The following is a 27894-nucleotide window of genomic DNA, read 5'->3' as shown; positions in this document are numbered from 1 at the left end:
GTGACAGGAGGAGCCACTGACGAATTCGGCGGAATGTCCCTCGTTGTTGTACGCTGGCTGAAATCCAGGATGGCGAAATAGACTCGATGATAGCTGAGCTGGTTATATATATGTAGCTACAGTATATTTAGTGTGCTTTAGTAAACTGCATTCTGCAAGATTTGAAAAAATAATGAATAAATACACCAACCTCTATTCCTTAGAAATGAAATCTAAGATATATATATATATATATATATATATATATATATATATATATATATATATATATATATATATATATATATATATATATACACACACACATATATACATACATATATCGAAGAATATATATATTATTATATATATATATATATATATATATATATATATATATATATATATATATATATATATATATATATATATATATGTGTGTGTGTGTGTGTGTGTGTTTATGAAGTTATTAGTTGCTTATAAGCACCAAACACAAGGTTATACAGCTGTAATTCAAACAGAAAACGAAACTAAACCCCAAAAAATTTCTACCCTCGTGAAAAGTTTGTCTATATCTTTTTACATTTAAATCTAGGGATGTCATTTCTAATTCAGATCACATCTAACGGCCAAATTAGCAAACAAACAAACAAACAAACTTCCCCATCACACAGGAAGTCAACAAACAGCACATGACAACTGCTGCTACCGCACATACAACGCAAAACACCGAGAGAGCGTGTCGCCCGTCGGGCGCGACCCGAATGGCTAAAGAGATGTGACAGGACTTTTCAAAACAATGGAATCATTAATATTCCAACCTGTGGCACCGACACGTATGTCCTTTGTTGGTCCACTCGGGGCATGAATAATACAGAAGGATTCTTCTAATGATCCTGTTTCGCCTCGGAAGCTTTTTTTTTTTTTTTTTTTTTTTTTTTTTTTTTTTTTTTTCTCCTTGTTGGAATCCTGATTGGGCTTAGCAGTGATGAGACTGGCGGTGCTTAATAAATTATTTGTTATGATGGACTTAACTACGAGAAATATTTAAAGATTGCGGTGAATGAATAGAGAGTTCACATCAAATCTTGAAAAAAAAAAAAAAAAAAATATATATATATATATATATATATATATATATATATATATATATATATATATATATATATATATATATATATATATATATATATATATATATATATATATATATATAATAATATATATATATATATATATAAAAGTTTCTGACGCACTTCAGGATCGAACTTCTTTTTATGACTTGTGTGGCCTGGTTGGCAGCAGTCCGTCTCTCAACTGAAAGACCTGGGTTCGATCCTGAAGTGAGTCAGAAATTTTGTTCATGTTCCACACGTGATTGTGTGTTGATTATTTCTCTCTCTCTCTCTCTCTCTCTCTCTCTCTCTCTCTCTCTCTCTCTCTCTCTCTCTCTCACGTTAGAAAGAAAGAGAGAAAAAATATATTCGTTTAGAAAGAATGTTGTGAATATAATTCCTTGAATACGTAATTATAAAAAAAAAATGTCAAATATAGGAAAAAAAATCCAAACAGAAAAACCGCTTCACATGCAAACACTCATTACCGGTCTTTCACTCCTATGTGGGACAGGTAATAACACCTGGCGACAGAGTATATTCTATGACCCCCGCCCCCATCTCTCCCCCCGGGGCCCCCTTCCGTAATTCCATGACCTCCAATAACGCTACTTTGGAAGTTGTCACGCTTGTAATGTATCGTACAATGTTGAATAACAAGGTGAAAAATTCTTAAGGTTTTATAAGTTTTTGATTATATGTTTATTTTCTTATTGGAGATAAACATTAGTTCATCATATTTAATTAAAAATGCTAATTTTTTCCTCTTTTCAATAAAGACAATAATATTGTTTCTCCTTTCAATAAAGCCAATAAATCAAGTTTAAATAAATAAACTGGAATTAAAGAGTCAATTGCATTAAACTGAGTCAAACCTCAAAAGTCAAAAATCTTTCAAAAATTTGCATTGCCTTCAAAAAAATCGATCTAACAAACACCACCACAGTCAAGAATACTTGACATGAAAATCTGCCAATGCAGTAATTATTATTATTATTATTATTATTATTATTATTATTATTATTATTATTATTATTATTATTATTATTATTATTATTATTATTATTATTATTATCACGAACCTACATTCTTATGAAACAAGTCACTCTGATGAAGGCGAATCTAAATCTGAATCCTCACACCCTAAAACCAATATACCTCCACCCTTAACAGTGTCTGTGACTCTCCCTCATGTCCTTTCCCTCTCTACCTCTCACTCTCCCTCCTCTCTCTCTCTCTCTCTCCAGGGAGAAAGCAATCACCCATCACGCGGATGTTTGCAAACCACTTACACGACCATGCAATCTCACCCGCGCCGTTTCCTGCACCCCTACATCCAACAAACCCCCCCCCCCTCTCCTCCCCAACCTCCAACACTCCCTCCCTCACACCTCCAACATCCCCCCTCCCCACCTCTCCCCACAAACACACTTCCCAGGGCGTCATTCCCCCAGAGGCTTCAATCAATTCATATGTTTGTTGATACGAATCTGGCGATTCAACTAACCGGAGGCAATTTGAAAAATAAATGGGTTATCTTGCGATTATTTTGTTCAGGAAATAATCGACGGATGAGTGAAAAAAATTATTTGTCATCTTCTGTCGAAGTGGCAGGCCTTTGATCTTGTTACAATTTTGCTGTAGTTATGATTGAGAGACAACGAGTACATAGTTGCGCACAGGGTATATGCACACCACCCCATACACAACAGCACGTGGAAAATATAAATATAAGAGAGAGAGAGAGAGAGAGAGAGAGAGAGAGAGAGAGAGAGAGAGAGAGAGAGAGAGAGAGAACAACGAAGCATTCTAGTTTGAAATGCATAAAAATTAACATGGTAGAAAAACGAATCATAAAAATGCATATGAAACCGCTTTTCACAACTCCAGCTGTTATGAGGAGCACAAAAATGTAATTGGCAGTTATACCGTGTAATCCTTTCTCTCTCTCACTCTCTCTCTCTCTCTCTCTCTCTCTCTCTCTCTCTCTCTCTCTCTCTCTCTCTCTCTCTCTCTCTCTGCCTCTTACTGAAGTAAGTGCCACCTACTATGTGCCAACCTACTGACTTCCGATCGTGAAATGGAATGTTTTGTTTTTTAGACTAATCGGTAACATTGGGCATCGATGCGTCTCTTACGGGAGAAACCACACTTATAGGTTCTATATTTAATAAACCAGTTACAATTAAATCTATACATATGTTAAGGGTTAATTTACAATAATATACACACACATATGTGTGTGTGTTTGTGTGTGTGTATGTGTGTCTGTATGCGCGCGAGCACGTGTATGTACAGTACATACAAAAGTACACAGCAGTATATTCATTCATATAATAACAACACAATATGCATTCTTAACCTGTCAATTACTTACTTTCAACATGATTAATTGCTCAAATTAAATACTTTTTTTTTCTCTCCCACCCTATCTATCTATCTATCTATCTATTAGTCTTTCCCTAATATACCATTAAAACCACAAACTCCTTCCTTAACCCTTAGCGTCAATGCAGCTCTCTCTCTCTCTCTCTCTCTCTCTCTCTCTCTCTCTCTCTCTCTCTCTCTCTCTCTCTCTCTCCCCCTTCCAGTATGACTTGCCTTTTCTTCTCAGGCCTAACAGGAATCTCACACTTAGCCCTGAGGGCACAATTACCTACCCCTCTTTCCCTTTGCGATGAGAGAGAGAGAGAGAGCCTATATCTGTTTCGTCTCGTTCACAAGCATTTTAAGAGAGAGAGAGAGAGAGAGAGAGAGAGAGAGAGAGAGAGAGAGAGAGAGAGAGAGACCGTCTTACGTACCTTCAAATCTTTTATGAATTAATTTTTGGTATGCCTATATCTGTTTCGTCTCGTTCACAATGTGTGCATTTTAAGAGAGAGAGAGAGAGAGAGAGAGAGAGAGAGAGAGAGAGAGAGAGAGAGAGAGAGAGAGAGATTCATTTCCTCATCCACTTACCCATCATCCTGACAAGGGATATTCCTCGCATTCATTTGCTCTCTCTCTCTCTCTCTCTCTCTCTCTCTCTCTCTCTCTCTCTCTCTCTCTCTCTCCCCCACGTGCCATTTCCAGCCTCGTTTCCCTCAGTGTTTCCCCTCGCATCAAAGAATTCCCTCATTTCGCCTCTGCTCTCTCTCTCTCTCTCTCTCTCTCTCTCTCTCTCTCTCTCTCTCTCTCTCTCTCTCTCTCTCTCTCTCTCTCTCTCTCTCTTCCCCTCGACGACCGTTCAGCTCCATAGTGTTGTCTGTCCGTCTGTCTGACAGTGAGTTTGTGTTCTGTTATGTCAGGCGAATGAGGGGAAAAGAAAAGAATGAGGGGAAACTAGTGTGAGTGGGCAATTAATCGAGGGGAGAGAGAGAGAGAGAGAGAGAGAGAGAGAGAGAGAGAGAGAGAGGTGTTCTGTTCGCGGAGGACTAGATGAAAAGAAAAGATCTGATATACGGCATAAAGATGAGAGAGAGAGAGAGAGAGAATGGTTCTGTTCACATAGGATCAAATAAAAAAACGAATTTAATAAACGATATAAAGATGAGAGAGAGAGAGAGAGAGAGAGAGAGAGAGAGATTCTATTTATGCAGGATTAGATGAAAAAAAAAACAAGGACGGAATTAATATACAGCATAAAATAGGTCACTTAATCTTTATGAAATCCTTGTAACACAAAATACAATGCATCACATCGAAGGAAAAAAAAAAACCATGCGAAAAATTCAAACTCAAACGGAAAATTGCATAAATGAATTAATATCAGCGTGCAAAAAGCACCACCCAAAACTCTTGACCTCAAAATGCGCTGGCGTACCTATTAATTGCCTGGGGCCCTTCCTGTTTTAAAATTGAAAACTTTCCGCTTAAGTAGTAGAAAACTTCGAGCATTGGAAGTTTTCCTCCTTGACTGAGAACACATCCTCCATGCGAACGCTATTATTTTCACGCAGAGAAGCCATTTTGAGAGAGAGAGAGAGAGAGAGAGAGAGAGAGAGAGAGAGAGAGAGAGAGAGAGAGAGAGAGAGAGAGAGAGAGAAAGTTTTCCTCCTTGACTGGGAGTACATCCTCCATGCGAACGCTATTCTTTCCAAGCAGAGAAGCCATTTTGAGAGAGAGAGAGAGAGAGAGAGAGAGAAGAGAGAGAGAGAGAGAGAGAGGACCCACCCTCTCTACAGCAGATGGCTGGGAAGCACGAGAAGCTACAACGGAAGGCAAAAGACAGAGGCATTACTTCGAGCGAAGAAAATGCTAAGGGGAAAAGTTTGGCCAGCTGTTTGTCTTGGGGGGGGGGGGGCCATCCCCGAAAAATAAACTAACCCCGAGCATGACAGGGAAGGATTACGGTAGCAACAACAAAAACAACAACAACAAAAATATGAACACTGTTAAAACATGAGTGTACAAAAACGAAATATAAATAATTTCAGGTAAAAAGTGGTTAAGTAATTAATAATTGGCGTCTCTATGATAGGAGCAACGTGCATACTTGATTCAGTTGTAATTATTAATATAATAATAATAATAATAATAATAATAATAATAATAATCATTGTAATTACTAATTTACCAACACAAATACTTCATTCACCTAATACACTGCATTACAATAATAATAATAATAATAATAATAATAATAATAATAATAATAATAATAATAATAATAATATACCAAAACAGTACTTGATTAATTGGTATATTGAATTACATCGATTTTAAAAATAATAATGATAATAATATCTAGTAATATACCAACACAATATTTGATTAATTGGTATATTCTATTACACCGAGCTTAATAATAATAATAATAATAATAATAATAATAATAATAATAATAATAATAATAATAATAATAATCCGTCGAATTTATATGCTTACATCTCCAGGCAAAGTAAGATTACACAAGGTCTTGGTATTAGAAGCCTGAAACCATATTGCCACCGAAGAAACACCAATATCACAGCATTTCCAAAATCTCAGGAAAAGTCTGGAAAGCAAAATACTCGCGTCGTAAAACTATACACCTGTTGCGCCGCCAGAGGAAAATTGTCCAATATCCAGCGCCGAAGGTTTAATATACATTCGGTCGGTCCCGATAACATGCACATGGCGCCTCAAAAAATCCTAAAGCGAGGTCAGTTCTTGAGGTATGTTTAAATATTTGAAGTTCCGCTGCAATACATCTCGGCACTTTTATCTTCATTTGACTTTTTGGGGCGTTTATTTCCTTTTACTGGTTTTAGTTTTCTGAAAAGAAAACTTTTGTGCTGGTAAAACTTAAAAACTATTGAGGCTAGAGGGTTGCAAATTGGTATGTTGATCATCCACTCTATAATCATCAAACACACCGAATTGCAGCCCTCTGGTCACAGTAGTTTTGATTTTATTTAAGGTTAAAGTTAGCCATAATCGTGCGTCTGGCAACGATATAGGCCATGCCACCACCAGGCCGTGGTTAAAGTTTCATGGGCTGCGGCTCATACGGCATGATACCGAGACCACCGAGCGATAGACCTATTTTCGGTGGCCTTGATTATACGCTGTACAGAAAACTCGACTGCGCTGAAGAAAACTAAAAAAAAAAAAAAAAAAAACTAAAAAAAAAAAAAAAAAAAAAAAACATTTTCGAATATATACATATCACTTCACGAGAAAAACAAAACTCACGCTCATTCTATCTGGGGAACATGCAAACAACAGGCCTACGGAGAAAACGAACATAAAATACTGCCTACGACACGAGGCAATAAAACAAAAAACCATAAAAGCACGTTTCCATTTGTGAGTCGTTTCTTATTCATGTGTATCATTTATTCCACTCAACCGCTACTGGAACAGGAGGGTAATAAACCTTTTATTTTTTTACCATGACATGTCAAAAGGTCATTCATACAACTACTTCCATTACTCCTACTGATCTATAATAATAAAATCCCAGAGGGTGACAGTAGGGGAGACATGACACAGCCACCCTCCTCCTGCAAACCGGTTTGTCCGCCCTGGCTGGGGGATGGTGTAGGTAGGGGAACAGGAGGGTAGGAAAGACATGACACACCCACCCTCCTCCTGCAAATCAGTTTGTCCGCCCCGGGTGGGGATGGTGTAGGGAGGGGAATGGGAGGGTAGCAGAGACATGACACATCCACTCTATTCCTGCAAACCTGTTTGTCCGACCTGGGAGGGGTGGGTAGGGAACGGGAGGGTAGGGAAGACACGACACATCCACCCTCCTCCTGCAAACTGGTTTGTCCGCCCCGGGTGGGGGCGGAGTAGTTAGGGGATCGAGAGGGTAGGGGAGACGGCAGCTCGTACTGGAAATAATTACTACGATAGCATTAAGGACAATCATACCATCAAGATAAGAGTACTGTACGCCATATGAAAATATCATTTAAAAAACAAACTTCAATAATTTCATTGGGGATTACCATGCTTGATAAGTATTTCTTTAACGATAAACTAAATGCTTATATTTCACACAAAGCATAAAGTAAAACAGCTCTAACAAACCCATTTTTCGTTGGCCTTTCAACCCCTTTTGCTGTCTATCACAGCGATGGAGAAAGTTTAAAAAAAAAAGGATAGAAAGCGTGGCGCCTGGGAGCTGCTATATGCAGATGAACTTGATTTAACAGCAGAATCCAAGAAAGAAGTCTCAGAAATACTCAAAATGTGGAAGAGTAGAATAAAATAGAATAACAATATAAGCAATACAAAAATATAGAAAACTGGAAAGTCAGGACACGAAGAATTACAGTAAGGAACGTCGCTAGATGAATATTTGTGTGTATGTTTATATGTATATATACTGTATATATATACATATATATATGCATATGTATATACATATTTGTATGTACGTTTATATGTATATACATGTATATATATATATATATATATATATATATATATATATATATATATACACACACAAAAGAAAGCAAGATTTTCGATTCCCAAATATATAAGAGAACAGAATAGAATACAGAATTTAGGCCAAAGGACAAGCTCTGGGACCTATGAGGTCATTCACCTCTGACCTAAATATATAAGAAGAAGCGCAAATGGGGAAAAAAAGGGCAATGGAATTCCATTTTGTCCAAAAAAGTCAGATCACAGAAGAGGTATGATAATTCTACTACTCTGTAGAGAAACTTCTAGAATACTAGGAGGCAAAAATATGTCTTTAATATAAAGAGTAAAAACAAAAACAATAATAATAATAATAATAATAATAATAATAATAATAATAATAATAATAATAATAATAATAATAATAATAATAATAATAAATCCAAAAACACCACTCACTGCAAATTTGGATGAAATCCCTCTCATTGCAATATCAATTCCCTCAATGACTGAAAAGGTCTGCGGACTTGAAGGAGGAGAGCCATGAATGCACTCCACCAGCAGTCATTCATTTTTCATTTATTTCCTCTTCCGAGAATCGTCGAGTCGAGATGCTTATAACTTTTAATGACTATTGAGGTGGAGTGTGTCACACTGAGCCACTGAGCCTGTATTTAGTCCTGGCGAGTGATTAAGCCGAATTTGTGGAAAGGGACAGCAGATCTGTGTGCGTGTATATATATATATATATATATATATATATATATATATATATATATATATATATATATATATGTATGTATGTATATATGTATATATATTATATATATACATATTTATATATATGTATATATATACATATTTACATATATATATTTATATATGAACATTACGTATATATGACTCAGCTAATATCAAAATGAAAATATTTATTAACGTTATCATTATTCATGATAGGTATATTCATTATAGATAAATTTTTATGGGCTAAGCTGCAATGTCATAAACTTGCGTAGTAAAGTAAGCTTCCACAGAACACAATAACTATATAAGTCAACAAAAGCCACAAAGAAGAATGCAGATGTGAATAAACTGTACACAACAAATATCAACAAACACATTTCAAAAGGAACTACGACCCAAGACCGTGGAAGATGACGGTGCAAAGTCATGTCACAGACCAGTGTTTGGAAACACTGGCTATAAAGGTCACTGCCCAGCGTAGGACATATTCAGCGGAATATAATTCAAACGGATGGAAGCTGAATCCCAGCGTCTGCACCTTCCAATTAGCTGACTTCAGCCAAGGTGTGTGTGTGTGTGTGTGTGTGTGTGTGTGTGTGTGTGTGTGTGTGTAAGGATGTGCAGGTGTAGAAATCGGCCGGTGTGGAAGCAGTTTTCTACACGCGGCCAAATCATTTATTCAGCAGTTAAAGGATGACCGCGTCAGAGATATTTGTCTTGATTTGCACGGGGCCCACCTGCTTTCAGCAGATGCTGCACACTGCTGAGAAATATACGATACACTTTATTGAGTAGAATCTCCGAGAGAGAGAGAGAGAGAGAGAGAGAGAGAGAGAGAGAGAGAGAGAGAGAGAGAGAGAGAGATTCTGCTGCACAATGCTGAGAAACATACACTTGTGTTTGTATACGATACACTTTATTGAGTAGAATCTCCGAGAGAGAGAGAGAGAGAGAGAGAGAGAGAGAAAGAGAGAGAGAGCGTTTTCAAATTTTGAAACAAACAAAGCCAGAGAGAGAGAGAGAGAGAGAGAGAGAGAGAGAGAGAGAGAGAGAGAGAGAATCAGAAGCGTTTCAAATTCTGAAAACAAAACAAAGCCATTTTTGAACTTGAGAGAGAGAGAGAGCACTGAAAGGCTCAATGACTATATCTTTTCAGACACCAAGTCCAATAGCTCACAGGCCTCATTAGGACCTACATTTTGCTGCATTTTGTGATTTTCTGTCTCAAATGACTGAAGGCTCTCCGGGTTTTCTTTCCATCAAAGTCTCCTGCGCCTCTCAGCTGGTCTCCTTCCATCATCCTTGGCATCCTATACTACTCCTTCTAATCCTTCGAGTTTCTGAACATTGTAACAACTGGTTACAATAATTCCCCAGCTTCGTTTTTCTTGTCTGCTTATCACTCTTCACTGAGGGAGAGGAAATTCTCAAGGGAAGGGAGAGAGAGAGAGAGAGAGAGAGAGAGAGAGAGAGAGAGAGAGAGAGAGAGAGAGAGAGAGAGAGAGAAAACTAAAAGTCCAGACGTTTGTTTCCTCTAAGGGTTTGGTTTCAAAGGAAATTGTTTTAGGTTTTTTTTTTTGTTGCTTGTTTCGTTGCTTCGAAAAAAACCAACTTGATAAAAAATTAGACCATTCAACGATATATCATAAAAAGTTTGGTTTAAAAGGAGCTTGTTTTAGTTGATTTTTTTTGTGTTGTTGCTTCGAAAAAAAAAAACGCCATAAACAAGAAAAAATGAGACCATTCAACGAAATATCGTAAAATATTTGGTTTAAAAGGATCTTTTTGTTTTAGGTTTTTGCTCGTATACTGTTTCTTCGAAAAAAAACCAGCAACTTGATAAGAAAAGAAAAATCAAACTTGATAAAAAAAATAAGACCATTCAACGAAATATTACAGAAAGTTTGGTTTAAAAGGAACTTTTAGTTTTTTTTTGCTTATATATTGTTTCTTCAAAAAAAAAAACCATCAACTTGATAAAAAAAAAAGAAAAAACAGCAACTTGATAAAAAAAAACAGCAACTTGATAAAAAAAAGAAAACAGCAAATTGACAAAAAAGAAAAAAAAACAGCAATTTGAAAAAAAAAAAAAAAAAGGCAACTCGATAAAAAAAGAAAAAAACAACTTGACAAAAAAGAAAAAAACAGCAACTTGATAAAAAAAAAAAAAAACAGCAACTTGATACTAGAATGAGACCATCCACGGACAGGCCATCGAAATCTTCGTCTATCATAAAAAAAAAAACATTCGTCCTGCACCACTGCATAAAAAAAACTACGGAAACACAGAACGAAATATTAAAATAAAAAATCTGTACAGGAAACTGACAACTTAATCACCAACAGCGTTGATATCTGTCTAAGTATTTCTCCGAAAACAAATATGATTTCGTCCAGGGACTGATGGAGAAAGATGAAAGGATTGATGCAACAGGTTTTATCCAGGATTTGTCTTACACAGGAATTACCGATCATTATTTAGACATTTCCTTCCAGAAGCCTGAGCTTAGTCAAGAACTCTGATTAATGAAAGGTTCTCTCTCTCTCTCTCTCTCTCTCTCTCTCTCAGTTTATATATATATATATATATATATATATATATATATATATATATATATATATATATATATATATATATATACATATACTATGTTATATATATATATATATATATATATATATATATATATATATATATATATATATATATGTGTGTGTGTGTGTGTGTGTATGTGCGCGCGTATAGACAGTTTATAGGTGAGCACACATATATAAATATAATGAAATAACATGATTACCAAACAACTTCCTAAAGTTGATAATATTCCTAACGAAGCTGAGGAATTTCTTGACACCGGAAAAAAAATTTACATAATTGGTAAGACGAAAACAATTCTTAGGCGGAAACAAGCAATGGAATAACCAAAACGAATTTCAGAGAGAGAGAGAGAGAGAGAGAGAGAGAGAGAGAGAGAGAGAGAGAGAGAGAGAGAGAGAGAGCACAACAGGAAAAAGCTGTAAACTCCAAGGCAGTATTTCTTCGACCATTGAAAAACTTGTAACTACTCTACGAATACTCTTGTGTTCTCCGCTTCCTTTTCTCCAGTCACCCCTGGCTCTCCCCTGGGGAGGGGGGGGGGATGTCTCTATTCCCCCTTCCCCCCTCTCTCTCTCTCTCTCCCCAGGGGAGAAGGAAAGAGACAGAGAAAAAACTAAACGCCGCAGTAAAGTTTCTTTCACCCAATGATTCCATTTTGAGGGGAAATTGCAGTTGTTTTTCCATGCTTTTAAAAAGACAAGGACAAACGCACACACACACACAAAAATAGCCTAATTTCTCGTGAAAATGTGATGTATGCATAATCCAAAAGCAAATACAAATTAATATTAAATAAAGCAATAAAATAAGGGATACGTATCCATAAAAAGAAATTCTCATATTACTGTATGCTTTTAAAACTGCTTGAATCGGATAACGACCATTATATGTCTACTTATTACCTCCGCCGATGGAGCCCGGAGAGTGCTATGCTTTCGCTCGAATCTGTCGCTATGTATTCGAATGATTTCTCAATTACGGTTGAGCGAATCTTGATGTAATTTGGACCACTGGACATTAGCAACTTTGGAGAGAAATCAGTTCAGGGCTGACAGTTTGTTACCTTGGAAAGCCTTCTATTGATCACAATGACAGTAATTATAATCTTCTTCCATAAAAATATTTTATTACGTAATTATGAAAACAAGATATATATATATATATATATATATATATATATATATATATATATATAGAGAGAGAGAGAGAGAGAGAGAGAGAGAGAGAGAGAGAGAGTACATGTAGTGAATACTGACCGTTTCAGATCCTGCGGAAATTGCCATCTTACCTGAAAGTACAGAGTAATCATATGTGAGCTTACTTTCCAATGATAAAATTATGAAACCTATTACTACTACTACTACTACTACTACTACTACTACTACTACTACTACTACTACTACTAATAATAATAATAATAATAATAATAATAATAATAATAATAATAATAATAATAATAATAATAATAATAATAAAAAGTTAAAGCCACAAAAATTTTCTCTGGAAAAATATTTAAAAAACGTAGAGAGAGAGAGAGAGAGAGAGAGAGAGAGAGAGAGAGAGAGAGAGAGAGAGAGAGAGAGAGAGAGAGAGAGAGAGAGCTTGTTCTACTCTCATTTTTTAATTTGAAAGCAATGATACAATTGACCTAATTGAGCTAATAAATATATGAGTTTATCAGATAAACCACCAATAAATGATTACTGCTGAACTTGCATCCAAAATTATAATATTTCATTATTAACTTATTTCAAATTAAATAAAGCCCTCAGGTTTCCCTCTACAATTTTAATTTAACGCAGATTGTCTATCCTACCGAAATAATAATAATAATAATAATAATAATAATAATAATAATAATAATAATAATAATAATAATAAGATTCTCTGAGATGACCTGAATATCAACCAGTATGTAATACAGTTGTCTTAATAAAGAATGAGCAACCACAAAACGAATTCTGCTATACAAATCACGCCTATTTTCTTTACCTTACTTTAAAAATGAGAGTTTATTAAAGAAATACTAACTTGAGTGAAAAATGTATGCTTGAAAAATATATCTTAAGGCAATTATAACATCTGTTATAAAAAAATATATTTTTGTCTTCCAAATAGCTAAATTTATTAATTTTACTTAACTTATACGGATACTCTCGATGTCACAGTAACGCCCAAAATTTTACAAACTAATTACTGGTTTTATATTATACTATTAACCCATTTATTCAAGAATACTGGCACTCAATGTTTCCAACAAAAGGGCATTCAGTCAAGAAAATCTATGCAGTCATAATGACGAAATAACTGAAAAATATACAAAATATAAAAACTAAAAAACAGCCAAATATTAGTAGCAATACATATATATATTATTTTTTTAAAGTACATGAACCTAAACTAATCTTTTGCCCACGAAAATACCAGGAGCAGAAACTACAAAGCAGAAAAAGAACATAAACTATCCAACATCACTAGAGAGATTTATTTCGGGCTAAAATGGAAGATTGCAGTATCTCCAAAAGTACAAAACTGAGAAAAATGGTAGATACTCCCTCGCCTTACTACTGATTTTGCAGACACTGCAAATGGGACCCACTAAATACTCGTGGAAAGCATTGCAGAAGAATCATTCTGAAACTGCAGTAACTTGTGTATCAGTGTTCCGCGAGCCCAATAGGTGGCATATCTCAATTTCGAAAATTTTGCAGACACTGCAGTTTTCCGTTTTAGGGCAGTATCATAAACTCCCGAAAAGTATTAAAACTCCATTTACATTCTATGCCTCACCCTATGACACACAATACCCACACATACCACACAAGGCAGGAGAAACCTACAACACAACAACTGTGCCCACAGGACAACAACAATTACTGCTACCATCTCCCCTAACCAATTATCTCCTAGGCCCACCCAGCCACTGTATACCCTTTCCTCCCATCCTTCAACTTCCTCCTCCTCCTCCCTCCTCCTCTTCTTCTCTTTCTTCTTTTTACCTCTCGAATTAACGAGGTGTGGGAGTGCCTAACGACGTGGAGAAAAGAGAAAGAAAGGCGGGGGATGGATGAGAGGATGGATGGCGTAGGGTGTTGGTGGTTAAAAGCCAGCCTCCAGCACCCACAGGGACGCGGTTGAAAGGTGGGTGAATTGGGAATAGAATCGAACCACTCGCCCGCGTAAGTCTCTCTCTCTCTCTCTCTCTCTCTCTCTCTCTCTCTCTCTCTCTCTCTCTCTCTCTCTCGTGTGTGTGTATATATATATATATATATATATATATATATATATATATATATATATATATATATATATATATATATATATATATATATATATATAAAATCAATCACACAATCACGTGTGGAACAGAAATAAATCTCTGACTCACATCAGGATCGAACCCAGGTCTTTCAATTGAAAGGCAAGGGCGCTGTCCACTAGGCCATACAAGTCGTAAAAGAAGTTGGAACCTGAGGGCAACTGCACCCAAGGAGTTACCTGAGCTGGCTCCCATGCCTTTCAATTGAAAGACCTGGTTCGATCCTGATGTGAGTCACAAATTTATGTGTGTATATATATATATATATATATATATATATATATATATATATATATATATATATATATATATATATATATATATATATATATATATCTCAGCCTTCCCATGAGTTGAAGGGAAGCCGTAATGCTAATTTCAAGGCCAAACTCCTTTGTAGTTAGTTTTTATTGTTATTTGTAATTTACTCTACTTCTCAAATCTCTCTTTTCTGCATCTCGCACAAAGGACATTCTGTGTATGGAAATCTGAATTACCTAGTGAACAATAATAATAATAATAATAATAATAATAATAATAATAATAATAATAATAATAATAATAATAATAATAAAAAGCCATCATTTGTATGTACATACTTATATCAACAGAATAACATTAAACTGCAATCCACAAAAAAAGAATTTTGCAATAATAATAATAATAATAATAATAATAATAATAATAATAATAATAATAATAATAATATAATAATAATAACTTGCATTTTTATGTACATAGGAAAATATCAATCTGCAGTCCACAAAAAACTATTAATTTTGCTCTTCAAACGGTTTCATCAAAGGGGAGATTACTGATGCTTAATAATATTTAATAATAATGAGTAATTTGGTACGACGGTAAAGCAAAGTCACTCAGGTAACAATTTTATTCACTCATACAAGTTTCAAAAGATCAAGAGGAATACATCTTTGCATAAAGTACCATGTAACTATATGCATGTATATATATACACATTTAGCCTACACATACATACATTTATATATATATATATATATATATATATATATATATATATATATATATATATATATATATATATATATATATATATATATATATATATATAATAAACAGGACTGCAAGAAGACTGGAATCATTTCTTCTTTTATTTACACCAACGTTTCAGGAATCCTTTCCCATCTTCAGGGCTATCAACTGAATTAATTTTTACAATATTAAAAAGTATGGTAAAATAAGCTAATAATGATAAGAAATCTATATATATACATGCACATGCATTTATAAATAAATAAATACATACATATATATTATATACGTTTGAAAAATACCAAACGACGATAATCATGGAATTTAATTCCCACTTCAATTCCCTTGAGACCTGAAGCTCAAAGGGTATTATTATGGGATTAACGTACTGATGTCCCGCTCAGCAATCAACCCAGACCACGTCAGTTGGATTCGGTACTGAAGGGCCTACTAAGTGGATAAACTATATTTGCTAAAACGTTTTGAGATTTATAGGTTTATTAAAATAGGTTTTTCACACAGCCTTGAAGTATCATGATCTTGGCACCTAATTTAATTCGGCAAATGTTTAGTTGTGTGTGTGTGTGTGTGTGTATATATATATATATATATATATATATATATATATATATATATATATATATATATATATATATATTGACTGTTTAAATTATTTTTAGTTGAAAGCTTTCCAGACAGTTCTGTAAAATGGATGACTGTTAGTCATCTGAACCCCCCATCTCTCTCTCTCTCTCTCTCTCTCTCTCTCTCTCTCTCTCTCTCTCTCTCTATATATATATATATATATATATATATATATATATATATATATATATATATATATATATATACAGAGAGAGAGAGAGAGAGAGAGAGAGAGAGAGAGAGAGAGAGAGAGAGAGAGAGAGAGATCCTGTTTTTTTTTTTTGGGGCGGGCTTACTCCTTCGAGGCCCCTCCCCTCCCCATGTGGTGGGGTATATTGCGGTCATCATTTGATGTAACTTTAGCCTGGATACGAGGTGTCAGATCGAATTAAAAAAAAAAAAATCGAATTTGAAAAGGGACCTGCATTGGGGATTGCTGAGATTAACGAAGAATCGTATCTTCGGGTTCCTCCGGCACAAGATCCAAGAACTTGTCGAACTTCTTTCTGAACTGGTACCCTGGCTCTAATTAGTCAGGGTTGAAATGCTGCAACAAGGAGATAATCAGAGAGAGAGAGAGAGAGAGAGAGAGAGAGAGAGAGAGAGAGAGAGAGAGAGAGAGAGAGAGAGAGAGAGAGATTCCAAAAATATTCAAAGCAATCAATCTGATGATAAAGAGAACCTGGAGAGAGAGAGAGAGAGAGAGAGAGAGAGAGAGAGAGAGAGAGAGAGAGAGATTACAACAATATTCAAAGCCTACAATCTGATGATGAAGAGAACCTGGGAGAGAGAGAGAGAGAGAGAGAGAGAGAGAGAGAGATTCCCACAATACTCAAAGCATACAATCTGATGATGAAGAGAGAGAGAGAGAGAGAGAGAGAGAGAGAGAGAGAGAGAGAGAGAGAGAGAGAGAGAGAGAGATTCCCACAGTATTAAAAGCATACAATCTGACAAAAAAAAAGGAACCTAAGCCAATTGATTCCATGCGCCTCTGGTCTTCCCCTGGAAAATGAATCTTTTGTTATGGCACTGAATCGAACAACAAAGAGAGAGAGAGAGAGAGAGAGAGAGAGAGAGAGAATACACCTCCTCTTGAAGGGAAATGACTGCAATCGTCAAGAGAAGGATTATTTTTTACAGCGTTTTAAATGGCCAAACTCGTTTCATTTCCCTTTCTATAACTTTCTATATAAGCCATTTACGATGCTGGCCATTTACAGGGAAAAGGGACATGTGGAATTTTAAACTGCATTTAAGAGGGCGGGTAGGAAAAAAGATTAATAGGAAAAAAGGTTAAATTACACGGGAATGGATGCGTAACTTTAAATAAATATGTAAAAACATCTTCAATCTGAAAGATAACAATAATACAAGAAAAATGCTAAAATGATCCATTTTTTGAAGGTTCTCAGGTTGGAAAAGGGACAACGAATTTTAACCTGTTTACGATGGCAGAGAGAAAAATTTAATTACACGCAAATGGACGACGCTTACCTTTAAAAAAAGGGTAAAAAAAACTGAATAATAATAATGCAAATGGACGACGCTGAACTTTAAATAAATGTAAAAAAAGAGAATAATATTAACGAAAATGGACGACTCTTAACTTTAAATAAATGTAAAAAAAAAAACAATAATAACGCAAATGGATGACGCTTAACTTTGAATGTTAAAAAAAAAAAAATAATAATAATAATAATAATTAAAGTTAAAGTTGAAGTCCTCCTGGGGCTCTATAGGCTCATAGGGCAGGCGCTAATAATAATAAGCAAGGATAAATATTAAAGATAATCTTATACTGTCAAAGGTCATCCTACTAAAATATCCTCCATTTGTGGCAACGAACCATCACGGAAAAACGAAGCTACCAAATATTGTCGACCCTTGTCAAAATCTACCTTTATCGATACACGCTCCCCTAAATATTACCCCACCCCTTGAGACACCCCTACTTTTGCATTCCTACAGAGTATACTCTCTCTCTCTCTCTCTCTCTCTTTACGAAACCCTACATGTGTGTGTGTGTTGGGAAAGAATATTATTATCCTCTTAGGCGCCAAAGGGGACTGTTTGAGAGGGCAAAGTGGTAAAATAACTTTGCAGAACAGTTTGGCCATTGTACGGTTGTAGATTTCACTTTGCCTGTAAGTAAATGAAGGTACAATCGTCCAGGCAAGTGCAGGTAAATGTGTACAAGCAAAACGTATAGGCCTATATCTACTTTCATATTTTTTGTAGGTCTATATTTATGTTCATATTTTTTGTAAGCCTATATCTATATTTTTTTAAGGTCTATATTTATTTTCATATTTTTGTAGACCTATATATCTATATTCCTATTTTTCGTATGTCTATCTCTATATTCATATTTTTATACCAATATATCTATATTCATATTTTTCGTATGTCTGTATCTGTATTCATATTTTTTATAGGCCTACATACCTATATTCATATTTTTGTAGGCTTCTACCTACAATCATATTTTTGTAGACTTCTACCTACATTCATATTTTTGTAGGCCAATGATCATATTATAGAACAGTCATTCTCTCATTATTTAGCTAAAACTTCCCGGTTCTATAGCTCCCTGTAATTCAGTTCCAAACACCTACTAGACCCTACAAATAACTGGACATCTTCTCCAAGGACGTTTGGGGAATCTTTTACCACTGCTCGCAGGACCCCTAAGGACCATGAGCAGCTCAGACACTGGGCCATGTTATCCAGATTCCCTCTCAAGTGCTTCACTTCTCTTTGTATATGTGCATTTCTAATGCCTACACTGAGCGGTCTATTTTTAGAGCACTGTTGTTGATAGCGCTACATCAACTCTTCCTTTACGGATCTTCAGTGGTGTCCCTCAGGAAACTGTCTCTCGCCCTGAGTGTTCTTTCTTGTCATCAGTGACCTTCAAGTCAAGCTGCCCTTTTCCTGTCGATTCATATGAATATTCTAATCTTCACTAATTACCTTCCTCTCATTCCTAATCTTCTTCAGAACATTTTTCAGTCTCCAATGATCTTTTCGTTGTTTTTGATTAAGCTGGCTTTATGCCAGCACAGGCTCTTGCTCATAGAGCACCCCGTAAGACTGAGGTTGTTTTGGCTTGGATGATACCGAAGAAACGACAGGCTATACTGATTTGTTTTTTGTGTGTTTTCTAGACTTAGTTTGTAATCAGTTCATCTGCTTCCTAAATTCATTATTTTCTAAACACTGGTCTAGTCCTCATTCCTTTCCCAAAATGAACTGATTACTTTACAATCGAGCTCATACGATATATCAGGATTTCGACTTATCAGAACTACGTAATTTTTCAGGAATTTATACGATTCATGAAAGACTTATGACAAACCTGCCAATAAAAGCAATCAATCTGTGGAACAACTCTCTCTCTCTCTCTCTCTCTCTGCAACTTTAAAAGCTCTCGTAATCGAATCAAACGTGAAATGCAAACTTTTCTTAGGTAATGAAAATTGCAGTTTGCATCTCTCTCTCTCTCTCTCTCTCTCTCTCTCTGTGTGCAACTTTAAAAGCTCTCGTAATCAAATCAAATCTGAAATGTAAACTTTTCTGAGGTAATGACAATTGCAGTTTTGCATCTATCTCTCTCTCTCTCTCTCTCTCTCTCTCTCTCTCTCTCTCTCTCTCTCTCTCTCTCTCTCCACCAAGACAACATCCTCCAATCTGTAAATAATTCCCCCAGACATCTGAATCCCACTGAACCTCAAACATACAAGAAAAAAAAGCAAATAAAAAATAAAAACCTATCACTGTTCCATCGTTTCAATTGCACTGATAGCCTTTCTTTTTTTTTTTTTTTTTTTTTGGAAAGCGAGATGCGATGGACATCCGGCCAATTGAACCGAAATTTGTCCCTTCCCCAAAAAAAAAAAAATCCAATAACCGAAATTTGTCACACAAAAAAAAAAATTCCATTCGGAATAAGCAAAACTTCGGCAGTAATCCCGCTAAGTCACTTAATCTGGCATCTGTCAGAAATGGGAAAAACGGATGGGATTTTGTAGATAAAAGAGTGATATTGATTCCGGCATTCCATAGTTCGTCCTGGAAATACGTTGGAGTACGATAATTGATTTGAGAGAGAGAGAGAGAGAGAGAGAGAGAGAGAGAGAGAGAGAGAGAGAGAGAGAGAGAGAGAGAGAGAGAGAGGTGGAGTATTAACCATGTGCTTATTTCCAACTTTTATATGGAAGAACCGACTGGCAAGGAAATCTCTCTCTCTCTCTCTCTCTCTCTCTCTCTCTCTCTCTCTCTCTCTCTCTCTCTATATATATATATATATATATATATATATATATATATATATATATATATATATATATATATATATACGTGTGTGTGTGTGTGTGTGTGTGTCTAGGCATCAAGCTTATAGACACAAGACTTAAATCTACGTAAGGAGAATTAAAATAGAGGTAATTTTTTCGCCAAGGTGTAATTTCATAACAAATTACCCGGAATATATCAAACACGTTTTCCACCACATTCTAATTTATTCAATTTTAAACAAATTCTCTAAAAACCGCCCAATTAATAAATGCACGGACACGGTTACCGAACGTGTGTAATGCAACTGAGCTGAAAAACTGTCAGGAAACCAATAAATATCTCTATAAATTTCATGGCACTCGCAGACTTTAAGTCTTCAACAAACAAATACACAAAATCATTATCTCCGCGGATTACCTCCAACAGATATTCGTCAAGTATTCAGGCTTCATCCGCAACACTCCAGTGCCAGAGAGAATTTTAATCTCGCCCCGATTACACCAGAAATAACGATTTTCTCAGCTCTCTCCTCATTCCTTGAGAGTGTTTGCTGGCTTAAATGTATTCCACAAGAAGTACGATTGCTTCGACTTGGTGGTCTACCTCAAAACAAGGCAAAATTCGCAAGCATTACCCAAAACTATCTCTTTGGGTGGGTGTCTTAATGGATTCAATCGCTCTGTAGTAGTGACAAGTCGAGGACAAACTGATTCACATTCTTAGTAAATTTCTCTCTCTCTCTCTCTCTCTCTCTCTCTCTCTCTCTCTCTCTCTCTCTCTCTCTCTCTCTCTCAGCATTATAAATCTGACTCAAGGTTGCAGTCTTACTCACCTTATATTTGTAAAGCTTCTAATTTTTAACACAACGTGTCGCAAAAAAGGCCTTCTAGGTAACTAGCTACCTAGGATTCGACACCTATTAATGGCAGAGAGAGAGAGAGAGAGAGAGAGAGAGAGAGAGAGAGAGAGAGAGAGAGAGCGCATCAACCACTGGTTCTCAACAAATTATGAACATGTACTGCATATGAACGCTTGAAAAAAAAAGGGTAATTAATAGCAGTAAAATATAAAATACAAAAAGCGAATTCCAACCAAAAAAATTATGAATAAAGGTGAGAAATAATTACATACCAAAACCCAATTACTCAGAGGAGAGACGAAAAGTGGATGGCAACACAATACACAATGACATTAAATTAAAATTTCTCTCTTATTTTCAAGCGTTCGTACACGACTTACAAGGTACACATCATAGCTTGTCCCAATATGAAAGGTTTGAAATGGAAACACAGGTAATATTAGGGTAGAGGGTGATGGGAAGGGGAGAGAGGGAGGAGGAAAAGAGAAGTAAGAGAGAGTGAGGATGGTCAGAGGAGGGAAGGGAGAAATGGAAGAGGAAACAGGGAAGGAAGGTTAGAGGAAGAAAGGCTGGTGGAAAAGGAAAAGGAAAGAAGAGATATGACTGTCAGAGAATGACGATAGGGACAGAGAATGGAAGAAGAGACAAGAAGGTGGAAGAATGAGGACTAGGAAAAGAGAGGAAAGAGAAGGTAGATAGGGGATAGGTAGGACAGCGAATAAAGAGGGGGGGGGAAAGTGAGAAAGAATAAAAAAGCAGGGAAAGACAGAAGCAGCTAAGAGAGAGAAAGAGAGAAGTGAAGGTGAGGGAGACGAACGGACAAGGAGAGAAATTTGGAAGTATCTCCAAAACAATATTCCCAACTCCCGTAATTCCGGCACAGGGTAATGGACGCCGCAAAAGGATTAAGGGGAGACACTAATAGCGAATTTACTCCGGCGTCCATAAAGTAAGCTTGCTGCCGACGGCGGGAAAAACCGAAGTTTACTCTATGTTCCTCTAGAGAGAGAGAGAGAGAGAGAGAGAGAGAGAGAGAGAGAGAGAGAGAGAGAGAGAGAGAGAGAGATTTGTGTTCACTCTGAGACTGAGAGAGAGAGAGAGAGAGAGAGAGAGAGATTTGTGTTCACTCTGAGCTTTTCTACTGAGTAGAGAGAGAGAGAGAGAGAGAGAGAGAGAGAGAGAGAGAGAGAGAGAGAGAGTTTTTTGTTGACTCTATGCTCTACTGAGAGAGAGAGAGAGAGAGATTTCTATGTTAAGAGATGGCTTATGTTCTATTGAATAAGAGAATTTTTATGTTGACTCTACGACTGAGTGGAGAGAGAGAGAGAGAGAGTTAAGAGAGCTTAGATTGAGAGAGAGAGAGAGAGAGGGAGAGATGTCTAATATATTCAATAATAATCAACGTTTACACTTCCATATGCCGTACTTAATTGCAATTAGAGACTACCAATTAGCACTGCCTCCTTAATGCCACAATGACCAGGTTCTGATCCGGCATTATTGGATCTCTGTCCCCGCTACGATCATTATACCACCATCAACCTGACTCATATCATCATTCACTCATCATTACCCATAGGTACCCACGTTCCAAGAGGTATGATCCAAAGCCTCTTTTTTTAATTCCATGCTAATTCATGATTCCTATTTTCTTGATTCCTTTTACTCTATGCGATTGTTGAAATCGTTTATATCTAACTGGATATTCCTATACACGAAGTTCATGATAACCTTGTCTATTTCATTAAAACCTCGCTGGAGGATCACGCCCAGACCAAACAAGAGAAAGACCAATCTCTTCCTTTTGCCTGGAGGTCACCATCAATTCCAGGCCTGATGACATGAAAAGGTTGGTTGAGACACGAGCAGTTTGCAAAAACTCTTAGAATAATTTTCATAACATTCCCAGGGAAATCTTACGATTAGCCAAAAAACAAATCTCTTGAATACGCTAATATTTTTCAAAAAGCCGCTGGATTAATCTTCATGGCATTTCCTGGGAAGTCTTACTATTAGCTGTGAACTATTCCTTGAATTAGGGTGGGATCGAAATATGGAGCCACATTCTGCTATGAGACATTGGTCCAAGCAATTCGATTTGGGAACCATTTTGCAATATGAGACATCCGGAGTGGGGCATTGATCATCAAAGAACTTTTAGCAACAGATTAAAAATGATTAACTAAACGCTTGCGATACAACGGATAAAAACTATAAACTAAACAGATAAAAACTATCGCAATACAACAATAAAACAAGATGTACAACAGATAAAATTACAAAGTAAAAAAAAAAAAACTATAAACTACACGCTTGCAATACAACAGATAAAAACTATAAACTAAAGGCTTGCAATACAACATATAAAACATTACAAGCTAAACGGCTGCAATACAACAGATAAAAATTACAAAGTAAACGCTTGCAATACAACAGATAAAAACCTATAAACTAAACGCTTGCAATACAACAGATAAAAACTATAAACTAAACGCTTGCAATACAACAGATAAAAACCTATAAACTAAACGCTTGCAATACAACAGATAAAAATTAAAACTAAAGCTAAACAGATAAAAACCTATGCAATAAAAAACAACTAAAAGATACAACAGATAAAAAAACTATAAACTAAACGCTTGCAATACAACACATAAAGAAATATTAAATAAACGCTTGCGGTACACCTCCCAATCCCTAGCTGATTCTAGCACACCCGTGATAAGAATCTGTTAGCCTCCACGGTACACAGACTGACCTGAATCCGAACAATTATTACACATTAGTATCAACGACCACACATCCTCATCCCGAAAACCAAGCAGGGAGAACTGAATTAAATGCCGTAAGACTGCAGATGCGCGTCTCGCCATAAATGCAACATTGACGAGCTTGTTTTCGACTTGACTTGTGAGATTCGGGTACTCATAATTTTCTGATAAATCGACAAAACAACGTCATTCATTTCATTCGCAAACCTCATTAGCTGCTCAACTCATGGGAAAGCAAGTTAAACATGCGCCGAACTTCGCGCAGTCGAGTTTTATGTAGATCGTATATTCAATGCCAACGAAAATAGGTATATCTTTCGGTGGTCTCGGTATACTGCTGTATGAGCCGCCGCCCACAAAACTTTAACCACGGCCAGACGCACGATTTTGGCTAACTTTAACCTTAAATAAAATAAAAACTACTGAGGCTAGAGGGCTGAAATTTGGTATGTTTGATGACTGGAGGGTGGATGATCGACACACCAATTTGCAGCCCTCTAGCCTCATAGTTTTTAAGATCTGAGGGCGGACAGAAAAAAGTGCAGACGGACAGACAAAGCCGGCACAATAGATTTATTTTCAGAAAACTAAAGAGAGAGAGAGAGAGAGAGAGAGAGAGAGAGAGAGAGAGAGAGAGAGAGGGGGGGAAATTGGTTAAGGGGAGGAATTCGGGAAGATGGGAAGAATAGATAGAAGTGAGCAGAGTAAGGGGAGGTAAGCTGGGATTACGGTGAAAGGAGTAGTGTGAGTTGGGGAAGAGGGAGTGGGAGAGGGATTTGAGGGGTGAGGAAGGGTAAAGAGGAAGGGGGTGAGAGAGAGAGAGAGAGAGATGGAGTTGGTGGATAATGGCGAGAGGTTACCAGAATGGAAAGCAGGGACGTCAGAATCCTGAAGTCTCATCTGGACATTTAAAATTCTCACCTGAGATTTGTGACGTCACGTCCTCCTTCAGGTAGCCAGGTAACAGGAGGAAGGCGTCAGGGACATCCATGCTCGGGTATTGCAATCGATCTCCTGTGCAACGAACCAACAATGGACAACAACACCAGACAACAACAACTATTATGGCTTTAATATTCATCAGGAGTCTTTATGTAAGTTCGAAAAATGATCGCAAATTTGAGAAACAAATTATTTTCATTGGCAACTGGTTGCCGTACGCTGAGAGAGAGAGAGAGAGAGAGAGAGAGAGAGAGAGAGAGAGAGAGAGAGAGAGAGAGAGAGAGAGAGAGCAATAGTAACCTCTTATAGGTGTAAAGAAAGACTAATTTAAAATACAGGTACTGTACTGCTTTGTAAATCCGTTCAATCAAACCTGTGGGCTTGTTTCATGTAAATAGGTTTCACCTACTGAATAAAATAAAAAAAATAACAACTGATGTTATAAGACAGGATTAGAGCTAAACAAGGAGTCAATCATAATAAAAAATAAATAAATAAATAAATACGACAGCTCACACCACCCTGACAAAGGAGGTAGCAACGCTGTCACCCTAAATCTTACAAGGATCAGCCTCAATAACCCTGCCAGCAGGAAGTGTGGGGACTGAGTTTCTTGTTCAGGAAGGATGGACCAGAAGACAAGGTATAGAACAGAATAAAGAATTCAGGCCAAAGGCCAAGCGCTGGGACCTATGATGATGAGGTCATTCAGAGCTGAAATGGAAATTGACAGCAAAAAGGTTTGAAAGGTGCAACAGAATCTATTGTCAGGAGAAGGTGGAAAGTGAGATGGAAGAGAGAGAATGTGAATGGAGGTACAATAAGAGGAATGAAAGGGGTTGCAGCTAGCTACTATGAACTTTTGAAGGGATAAGATGGAAGCAAAGAACGGAGGTACAGTAAGAGGAATGTAATGCCTACAGTGCACTGCATTAGGTGCACTGCGTGAGTGCACTGAAGGCAACCCCCCTACGGGAGCAACAGGGCAAGGACTGATCAGCCAATAAAAATCCTTGAGAGATGCGCATGCCCAATCACTATTCTGGGGCAGACGATACCCACCTCCTTGGTATATCACTACGTACCCAATGGCGAGGTGATTTTTGGTAATTTCTAACATTTCCACGTTTTTACCAATCATACTCTCAGGTGATATTGCCAATCTCCTTGATTTTTCTTTTAATGGCAGGGAGAGCGTCCCTGCAGAGAATAAAGAATACATCTAGGCATATTTAATGCAACACTTCTCGCGGAACTGCCTGGTATTACAATGCCCCTCACACCAGCGTGTGTTAGCAGCTAGCATAATAAATTTTACTGCCACACCGACTTGATAAAAACACAGCAGCCATTCCAAGATCTGCATTATCAATTAATGGTTCGCATTAAAATTCACTGGAGATTCAGGGCACCTCGGGATCGCTAAAAATGTACCAGAGAGAGAGAGAGAGAGAGAGAGAGAGAGAGAGAGAGAGAGAGAGAGAGAGAGAGAGAGAGAGAGAGAGAGATGTACGATTATGACAAAAGCTACTAAGGCTAGAGGGCTGCAATTTGGTATGTTTGATGATTGGAGGGTGGGTGATCAACATACCAATTTGCAGCCCTCTAGCCTCGGTAGTTTTTAGGAGCTGAGGGCGGACAGGAAAAGTGCGGACGGACAGACAAAGCCGGCACAATAGTTTTCTTTTCAGAGAACTAAAATCAAAATAAAACAAGTATCGGAAACGACAAGTAAGTTTATTCATTTTTCATCAGAAAGAGCGGAATACAAGATCCGGCGCTTTAAGCTTTTTTTTTTTTTTTTTTTTTTTTTTTTTTTTTTTTTTTTAAGAAATAAAGCAATTCAAGTTTCTTTCGGGAGGTGCGATGATGGGCTTTCTTAAAGCTAAAGTAAATTTTTACTGAATCTTTTAATCCGTTTCTTCCTATTTTTTACTGTTTATTTTTAATTGGTGAGATTTCTTCTTTCGGTAATTCCCTTTACCTCTTCTTATTTCTTCCTAATGAACCCCATGTCCTTCGGAAGCTTGAATTTCAAGTCAAATGGCCCCTGTGTTCATCTTCTGGGTAATGAATAGTAATAATTACGGAGAATTATCGTTATTTCAGCAAACCTAAAGATCAGCCCCTATGGTGGGCTTGTTCCATACTAATAGGGTGCATCTTCTGAGTAATAAATAGTAATAATTATGAAAAATTATCGTTATTTCAGCAAACCTAAAGATCAACAAGCATCCAAGGACCACACTACCAAACGCTGATTTAAAAAAAGTGTACATAATACCTGTATCATCCCAAGGATGTAGACTGACCCGCTAAATGAGCCAAGTCCGCTGTACCAAAGGGGTGAACACAGGTGCACCCAGGTGACACACGCTCTCCCTCACCCAGCAGCAGGATGAGAGGATGACGGGAGGAAGAAGGGAGGACAGGAAGAGAGGAAATGGCCCATGAGGGCTGATGAGGATGAGGCAGAGGTGTTCGTGCTTGCTAGGAAGCAATCCTTAAGGATGCCCGGCATCCTGACACAGGAAAGGAGGCTTCTCTCCAGCAGCCGTGACGTGTAGGACGCAGGAGGCAGGAAACCCCACTTGAAGGGAAGCAGGATGCTTATTTACTTGTCCCCCGCCCTTCGAGGAGGAGGAGGAGGAGGAGGAAGGAGAGGAAAAGGAAGAAGAGGAAGGGGAGGAGGAGAAGGAGGAAGAGGAAGGGGAGGAGGAGGTAGAAGAAGAAGAGGAAGGGGAGGAGGAGGAAGAAGAAGAGGAGGAGGAAGA

General features: G+C 36.9%; 1 protein-coding gene across 3 annotated transcripts in view; it reads right to left on the bottom strand.

Annotated features, from left to right (window-relative positions):
* Trim9 (E3 ubiquitin-protein ligase Trim9) overlaps nucleotides 1-27894 on the bottom strand; it is a 328168-nt gene that overhangs the window by 57241 nt on the left and 243033 nt on the right. Inside the window, exon 3 of one of the 3 annotated variants that reach the window (XM_067124901.1) lies at nucleotides 12534-12565. The exons of the other annotated variants lie outside the window; for them this stretch is intronic. Coding sequence (XP_066981002.1) covers nucleotides 12534-12565 — 32 coding nt within the window. The remainder of the gene's footprint in view (nucleotides 1-12533; nucleotides 12566-27894) is intronic. 3 annotated transcript variants of the gene reach the window in all.

This window comes from Macrobrachium rosenbergii, chromosome 22 (genome assembly GCF_040412425.1).
Source record: "Macrobrachium rosenbergii isolate ZJJX-2024 chromosome 22, ASM4041242v1, whole genome shotgun sequence".
NCBI classification, from domain to species: Eukaryota; Metazoa; Arthropoda; class Malacostraca; order Decapoda; family Palaemonidae; genus Macrobrachium; species Macrobrachium rosenbergii.
This window is presented reverse-complemented; position numbering and strand designations above follow the sequence as displayed.